The 8,846-nt window shown below is 49.2% G+C and overlaps 1 protein-coding gene and 1 non-coding gene across 2 annotated transcripts; one reads left to right on the top strand and one right to left on the bottom strand.

Annotated features, from left to right (window-relative positions):
• Positions 1 to 4,531: 4,531 nt before the first annotated feature.
• LOC124706815 (heavy metal-associated isoprenylated plant protein 35-like) lies at positions 4,532 to 5,632 on the bottom strand. Its single transcript, XM_047238483.1, has 3 exons — positions 5,606 to 5,632; positions 5,450 to 5,525; positions 4,532 to 5,334 (listed from the first exon to the last, which is right to left on the bottom strand). Exons 1-3 carry the CDS (start codon positions 5,630 to 5,632, stop codon positions 4,532 to 4,534), a joined length of 906 nt encoding a protein of 301 aa, XP_047094439.1.
• Positions 5,633 to 6,114: 482 nt separating this feature from the next.
• TRNAG-CCC lies at positions 6,115 to 6,185 on the top strand. The gene has a single exon. It is a non-coding gene; the product is annotated as a tRNA-Gly (tRNA).
• The last annotated feature ends 2,661 nt before the right edge of the window (positions 6,186 to 8,846 follow it).

The raw sequence follows: 8,846 nt of genomic DNA on the forward strand, positions 1-8,846 counted from the left end.
TCTTTATCTATCCGAGCTTTCATTCTACCAAACTAAGTAATACAATATGAAGAAATATATAGCAAAGTTTTTAATAATAAGACGTTGAAGATAAGTTGGTTGGAATGATTTTTGTATATGGACAACTTACGACGACTTAAACAATGTCCTTACAAGTTATAAACTAAGGTGCTTGTCCTAGTCAAACCCTTAACACTGGAATTGTTTGTATTAAACCTTGTTACTAAAGTCATTTAAAATAGTTACCACACTGGTTTGGTGAAATGGGTTTTGGTAGCCTGCCTAGAGAACTCACTGTTCACATGATTTCAACCATATATCAATATTAACAAAAATAAAATTGGGGATTAGTTTGAAATGTATTTCACTCTATGTTGCCTATTCTCGCGCAATCGTGCTTCAACTTCATCTGTCCATGGATGACGTCGGCTGGTCCTTGTCGGACTTCTTCGGTGCCTTGTGTTGCTTCATGATTCACAATTCCTAACACAAATTAGATTAATTTCAATGTAAGATATATTCAACATCAACAAAGAAGCGAGACCAAGAAAAATTGCAACTCACTTTATGGTGGATGGGCCTTTTGGAGAAAAATGGAAAGACTCATGTGGAGAGAATGCATGGAAATAATAGCTGAACAAATAATGAAAACTATTGAAAGGGCATGTCCCTCCCTAATTGGTTTTAGTTGTTTCATGACAACATGATCATGTTTTAACTATGTGCTATCTTCAAGGTCACCGCTGAGTGGAGAGTAGGCTGGCCTTTGTGGCTTGACCACCGAAGAAGAAGATGAGCCTTTGTTGCGTTGGTGGACTTCGTGTTGCCGCTCCTCTCCAACATAGACGCATTTTATTTTAAATGGAAGGAACTACGGGGAATATGTCCTCATGTCTCCGTTGCGGTTATTTATATCATTTAGTCATTTATATTGCTTTACTTGTATTGTGCGTCCTTGTCATATAGATTAACCACCCTTCAAACCTTAACATTGCCGAAGAAAGTTTTGCATACTCAAAGTTTCAGAAAAGTTTAAAAGCCATGAATACGGGGATACCGTGGATATGGAACTTGCAAGCATTCAACTGTGATTATGGCAATACTTATGCCAAAAACAGTAACACAAGATAACTCTTACATTTGCACACGGCACAAATAACTAAATTTAGCTTCCCCTAAATCCAAGAATTTGTCACGTTTTCTGAAAGGATCGAGATACAAAACCATGGGAACCCAGACTGGTGTTCAATGGCTTTATAATTTTTTTAAAATATTTCTGAAATTCATTTGAAACTCAAGCTTTGTCTACGGCCAACAACCTCAAAATTCTCCACTGCTGAACCTTGTGGAAACGGACTAGAATATGTCGGACACGTCTTCTCTCTCATGGGCTCGCGACATGAACGCATAACTTCTAGCAGGAAACTTCACGTCCTGCCGATGCCGAGAAAGCCTAGCTACGGCTCTTCCAGCTTCCCCTAATGGCTACCTGTCCATCGGTGACCATACACGCGCTGACCTCCGCCGCTGCCCGGCCCTGATTCCTCTTCCGTTTAGCCGGCTGTAGCATAGCCGCTGGGCTGCTGCCTGCTGGTAGCCTGCGGCCATCGGCTCGACATGACAAGACTCGTGTAAGCTAAACAGCCGGCCGTAGCTGCACTTGCTCGCACGATTGGAGGAGCAATGTCTCACTTCTATGGCCGGACCTACCGTCCTACATACTCGTAGGTGATGTATCGATTGCACAGGGAGACATCACGGTGTGGTTATCCCCTGAAATTACGACCTTGTATTCGCTAATCTCACTCTCTGCTCACTGAAACAGTATACTGTGCTCTATGGCAACCGCTGCATGCAGTCCAGGATTAGGCATTTCTGTTCAGACTTTGACAACTCCTAGTTTCAGTCTAACATTTCTCTCGAGATGAGATACAGTTGTAGTACTCGACGCCTGATTTCTGAGCTCTGCGGTCCTTCTGGCTTACACCATTTACTCACTTCCAAAGATGTTCATCTGGACCCAACCCACCATTAAACTCACTGCTGTATCACCAGTTCACCACCGCCACTTGATCCCCCCATGTCCTATAGCTCCCACCTTGCCAATCCTGTATACTTGTACAGCCCATACCATGCTGCTAGTGCTGCTGCCCGTTTGCTACTACAAGAGACAAAACCCATCCTATGCTGCCCAAGCTGTTCTTTCACTTTGATCACCCATGAATCTCTCTCATTTCACATTTCACGGCCCCTCTTCTATCTTGACACGCTGAAGAAGTAGTACGTGTCTTCAGCCGTAGATGCAATGCAACCTCTGTTGAGCATGGATGGTGGCCTCTGGCCATGGTCACGCTGCACCATGCCCCAGGCCAAAGCTGGTCTTGCTTGCCATGCAGTTGCAGTGCCCTGCAGCAACATAAATGCACTTTGCCATGTTTGCTTCAGCATATCCTGCTATGGCAAAAGGTAAATCTAGTGTTGCTTTTGCTGGGTGGTTGCTCAGGTCAGGCCATTCAATGAAGGAGAGGACAGTGGAAGTTCAGTCAACTCGAGGCTTCTCTCAGTTAACTTTTTTAAACAAGGCAAGAGATTTACCTCTTATTCATTGATTGATAGCAAGAGGTTTGCCCAGTTAATTATCGAGTAAGGGGCGAAAACCGGTACTCCCCGAACCATTTGGCCCTCTAGCCGAACCCTTCTTCAAAGGAAGCCTTCGATCGGAGGGGGGGGGGGCAATGCGAAGCAGGCACTGTATGATCCGGGTTCCCGGATGTAGGGTTTTCCCCCGAATACCTTGGACGTGAAGACGAGAGTGCATCGACGAAGACTCCAATAATGTCGACGAGTTGTAAAGATATATACTACACATGTAGCTTCAGAGAGGTGGAAGACAATGGCGACAACTGATCACCTCGATGAGATTGGCACACTCGTGATGTACCCAGGTTTGGCCCCTCTTGGTAGAGGTAAAGACCTACTTCCTATTTCGAATGATGTTGATAGATCTGTTTTACAAGAATCGCCGGAGGCGAAGAGTAGATCCAGCGCTAGGAAAAGGAAGAACGTAATGTTCAATGCCCTCTAGGGCTCCCAGCCAGGCCTTATAGAGATGACATGACTAGGGTTTACAGGAGTTAGGGTTCCAGGTCTGACAGAGCTACAACTAAGGCTTTACCTATGCTTCATGTTGATCCCTTGCCCTTCCTACGGGCTTTCGAGCTGGCCCACCTCATCTTCACGTAAGCCCACCAGGGAGATGCACGTGGGCTTATCACGAACCACCTAGTTGTCTTGGCCCAACTTGGCCCCTTGGGCCTACCCGGTTGAGTATTCCCTCGTCAAGCAAGGTGACGGTGCCCACATGCGCCGGATTCGTCAGCCTCGACGACGAATCCAAGCATGGCTTACATCGGTGATTTTGCTCCGAAATCCAGTGCCGCACAACCCACTTGTCCACCACCGCCGATGGGCCTCTAACCCCGAGGAGCCTAACCTAGGCCCTCCACCAGTCTAGAACCCTGAGTGTTTTCGTGAAGGCGCTTGGGGCCAACCCAAGCCGCAACATGCGCCCAACAGGGTTGCGGAAGCCGCCGCTGCAATCTAGATGAGCCGCACTATCAGAGGAGAGGAGCAGTATTAAGCTGCTTGAGGGGAGGGCACCGATACCATAGCGACCTTGAATCATCAGTGAAAGCCGCTGCGCTTTGGGGCTTGCCCCGCGGCTACATCCCTCCCCAACGCGTGCTTAGCCCTACCACATCCCCCGACAACGCCAGATGGAGAGGGAGGTGGAGAGAGGGGTGGGGCGGCTAGGACTTCCACGAGCCTCCATTGAGAGAGCGGTGCGTGGTTGTCTTCCCAATTTCCATTTTTTATTATTGCGATGGCACAACACACAAAATGGAACAAGAAAAGGCCAACTAAAAATTTTCAACTTAGGTTTCATGATGAGGTTAATGGAAGGTGTATTCTCGTTCGATGCCAATCAGCGTTTAGAACTTCATAATCCACATCATACACGTTTCTTACAAGACACATTGGTTCGGTTAAATCAGACGTGACATGAACATGTTGACCAGAACAGAGTGATTGGTAAATCATTACGTCCCCTTCAACTCTTAGAATCAAATCATGAGTTCATGACCAACCAACCACCTAGTATCTTTGAACAGACTTGAGGGCCGTACTTTTCCGGTAAGTTTCAGGCAAACTCATAGTATCTTCTAGGCAATTGCCTCACTGTAATTGACAAGTAACTTGCATCTAGATACAAAAAATACAGAGTAAATGAGAAGTTGCCTTGCAGAGTTGCAGTTTTACAACATAGTGATGGCATGGTTGCCTTGCAGTTTTACAAAGTTTCGTCAGTCATCGCAAGCGCAAGAATGTCACCTTACAAAATGCTTCGAGCCTTGACTTGTGAACTTGTGATGAGCATCTGAACTGAGAATCATCTCAAACAAATATACTTGTGAAATGAGTATCCTAGACGGGCTCACTGTTAAGCAACTCTCAAGTCTAAACTACATCATCACATCACGATGCAGGAGTTGGCATTGTCGTCGCTGAAAAGATCGCTGTAGGAGTCGTACGCCGGCGAAGCCGCGCCCGTCTGCGGCGCCCAGCTTCCGTGGTAAGGCGACGGCTGCGGGTAGTAGCAGCACGGCGGGTACGTGTACGGGAGCTCCTGCGGCGGTGGGGCTCTCGCGGCTGGCGCGGCGGCGTAGTACGATGCCGCGCTCACGGTCGGCCGCGCCATGCTGTAGCTGAGGACGTGCACCGACGGCTGCTCCAGGGGCGGTGCCAAGTTGCAGGCATCGCTGCTTTGGGCCGACGCTGCCGTCAGCACCACCATGGTATCGACTGGTTTCTCAACCTCCTCCGGCTGCTGCTTCCGGTTCCTCTTTGCATCGCTGCATTGCTCCGCCGTGGCCTCCTTGGTGGCATGCTCGACAGCGCCGTCGGCATCAGCACTGGTGCTCTCCGTGCCGTCTTGAGCCAGCGTCGCGGTCACGCCGGCGGTTGCTTCAGAGGAGGCCTTGGGGTTGCTCTGCTCTGCAGAGTTTGCCTCCGCGTCCCCGGACGCCGGCTTCTCGGCGGTGCCACTGCCACCGGGCTTGTCCGGTTCAGTGGCTTGCTTCTTGGTTTCTTCGGGGGTCTGGGACCTCTGGGTACTGTCGGCCGGTTGCTGCTGCTGCTGCTGCGGCTCGGGCCACTCCTCGGCGTTCTTGCCGGACCTGCGCAGCCTCTTCACAAGAGCGTCGCCGCCGACACTCCCCGTGACGGCGACCGTCACCTTGTTGCTCCGGGCGTCGATGTCGCATCTGTACACGCCTGCAGACAGACAGAAAATGGGATTCTGGGTAAATAAATCTCCACTTCCAGAAGAGCAAGCAAAACAAATCGACAAATAAAGATGTTGGGGGCAGACAGAGTTGAGCACACTCACCATCGACGCTCTGCAGCACTCTCTTCACCTTCTTCTTGCATCCCTCGCAGTGGATGGGGACCCGGAGCACCAGGATCTGCAGATCAAGGAGACCTCGAGAGTAAGAGCGAGTAACACGGAGAGCAGAATAGACAGTACTGGCTTTGGAGGAGCTACCTTGCATTGCAGAGGCTCTGTTGCCATGAGGACGGTCTGACGGTGAGATTGAGAGAGACAAAGGAAGGCGACACCGGATTGTTGGAGGAAGGTTTTGGTTGGTGTGGTTGGGTTGGGCGAGATATATAGCGCGGCTGGCACTGTACTGCTGTTTCTGCTGCACAGTGCAAAGCTAATTTGAGAGCTGTTGCAGTACTTGAAAGCCATCTAAATGTGAAAACGGATGCTTAAGAAAATTTTAATCGAAGAAACACAAAAACAGACTTAAGTCCATAAGTTATTAGAGTGTTCAAATCTGGATTATGTAATTTTAATTTGAAGCACTCTAAACACATTAATCTAACCAACACAACACAAAAGCTGACTTGAGTTTCTAGTCACTGGAACTGTATACCACTTTGGTAAAAAAGAACTGTACACCATTGCCCACTCAACGGAAAGCAAACGCATGTCTCTTCACTGAATCAGTATTTATTAAATAAATTCTGTGTACTAAACAGATCATATGAGCGCATCTGGTGTAGTGGTATCATAGTACCCTCCCACGGTACTGACCAGGGTTCGATTCCCTGGATGCGCAAACATACTATTTTTTTGCGAATTTTTTTTAAATAATACGAATATTTTATTTAAGTGCAGGAATAGCGCGCGTTTTCAAATATTTCCAAAAGTGTGACTCGGTCGGCCTGTAGCAGGCCGATCGGACAGCAGCAAACTGACACCCAGTGTCAGCCTCGTTGGTCGATAGCTGACCAACTGGACTGCTAGAGACCAACTGGGCTGCTACAAACCAATTGGCTTGCTAATACCCGATTAATTGTATGGATGTATTTCCTTCATTCGCACGACACACTTAGGGTTAGGAGAGTATTAGTACACCATACTGATACATAGGGAATAGCGCGCGTTTTCAAATATTTCCAAAAGTGTGACTCGGTCGGCCTGTAGCAGGCCGATCGGACAGCAGCAAACTGACACCCAGTGTCAGCCTCGTTGGTCGATAGCTGACCAACTGGACTGCTAGAGACCAACTGGGCTGCTACAAACCAATTGGCTTGCTAATACCCGATTAATTGTATGGATGTATTTCCTTCATTCGCACGACACACTTAGGGTTAGGAGAGTATTAGTACACCATACTGATACATAGTTCATACATAAAGTCTGATACATAATGCATACATAAATATCTGATACATAGATACATAAATATATCTTAGATTATGGACGGCGTCTGGGGTTTCGTGGGGGCGGCGTAGCACGGAGTGTCCAACCGAACCTGTCCGGAGCCCTGGTTATGCGAGCATGGATCCAGGAACCGGACTCGGGGTCGTCTCGTGTCTCCTGTGTGGGCTCGGTGGAGGAGTCCGCATACCGACATAGTTCTCGCTGCGTGCTGTAATACTCCATGTGCTCGGGATCCCGATCACTAGCTCCCCATGAAGGATTGGACGCGAGTGTGCTGTGTGTATCCTGTGCCACGAAACATAAGTGATGTCAAACTAAGTGGAGTATAGTTTATATGGAACACAATATATAGAATACTACATACCCTGTGTGTATCCTGCTCCTCCCATGAAAGGGGCTTGCTGCTGCTGCCACTCGGTCGAAAGCGGCCTTGCCGCTGATAGTACCGCAAGTCGTCGAAGGAAGGAGTGTGATGCCTGCTGCTGCCACGACGAACCTCCCGCCTAGTCGGGAGGTGGTGGTGCTGGGTGTCGCCGTCGGCGTGAGACGAGGCCGTGATCCGTGTTGCTCGGTACTAATAGTCGTCGACGGAAGGAGTGTGCTGCTGCCACGACGAACCTCCTGCCCGGCCGGGAGGCGGTGGTGCAGGTGTCACGGTCGGTGTGAGATGTGGCCGTCGCCGCTGTCGTGTGGAGGGTCGCGGTGGAAGGAGGTGGTGCTCGAACGACGTCGGAACTATGGCCGCACGTGATAGCCGAGTAGATCCCGCGTAGCTTGTCCTCGAGTCGTCTCAACCATGACACATGTTGGTCACGCTCTGCAGAAGAGGCGCACTCTGGACACTTGACGTGTGTACCGAGCGACTTCATCCTGTAAGTCTGCAGATCAGCCGACCACGAAAAATGATGGTAGCATATAAATCGTAGAACCCAATAGATAAAAGACAAGTATGATGGTGGAATAGAAAGTTATACGTACCGCATGCTCGTCGACTACCGGCTGTGGACTGAATCGGGTACATATCGTGCATAGACGCAGGTGGCGCCTCGGCTGGATCGGTCGGGCTGGATGAGGCGCACTCGCGTGGCTGCGGTGTACCTCTGCGGATATGCGTCAAACTCCCGTGGGTCAAACTGCTCATCGTTCGGCCAGACGTGTGTTGTCGCGCCATCCCACTCAGCAACATACGAGCCAACGCGCTGAAGCCACCATGTCGAGGAGTGGCTAGTACCCTTCCTGTTGTACCACGCAGAAAATAATTGTGTCGGTTAGCCGAACCATGATGAACAATCTTAAACTTAGCGATGCTCAGAACTTACTTGTGGACGTAGGCAGGGAGAGGTGCTATCGGTGGTGGAGGATCGACCAGCTGCCGAGAGCCGAACTGCCTCATGATCCTCTGCTGGGCCATTATCTCCACGGACACATCGAAACGAACCAAACCTCATCTCCATCGCCCTCAGCTTAGCCCTCCAAGCCTTGCCATAAGAAATGGTGTAAAAATGATGCTTCTTAACATTCTTCTGTATGGCGTTTACTCTCATGGCTTGCCCTTCCACTATTTCAGTGTACAGCGACCGGGCTATGAGATTAGACGACGAGGTTGCAATGATCATTGCGGATACTTACAAGCTCACAACCGTGCGGCACAAAGTCGCTCACACGCCATATTGTGTCATACTTAGGAACATACCCATGCACCCTTCCGGGACAATTGATGTCCACACATTCCATCGTCGGGTATTTTCCGGATGACACGGTTGTTCTCAGCTCCCTCCGGCTCGCCATTGCCCACTTAATTATTGCATCTTGCATATGTCGCTTCGACGGAAACATGGCCCCTACGGCGAGATTGTTCGAGTGATACTCCCAGTTAGAATCAAGGCCATCATTGATTGTCATTGCAGACGAAAAGTTGTGATTCCATCTACCAGGAATAGGCACCTCCTCCCCATCATCAGACTCATCGGAATCATCATCATCAGTTTCACCTTCTGTATCTTCCTCTTCCATCCGATTCTCGCTCGTATCCATTTTCTTCGTCACCATCAAC

This window comes from Lolium rigidum, chromosome 4 (assembly GCF_022539505.1).
Source record: "Lolium rigidum isolate FL_2022 chromosome 4, APGP_CSIRO_Lrig_0.1, whole genome shotgun sequence".
In the NCBI taxonomy this organism is placed as follows: domain Eukaryota; kingdom Viridiplantae; phylum Streptophyta; class Magnoliopsida; order Poales; family Poaceae; genus Lolium; species Lolium rigidum.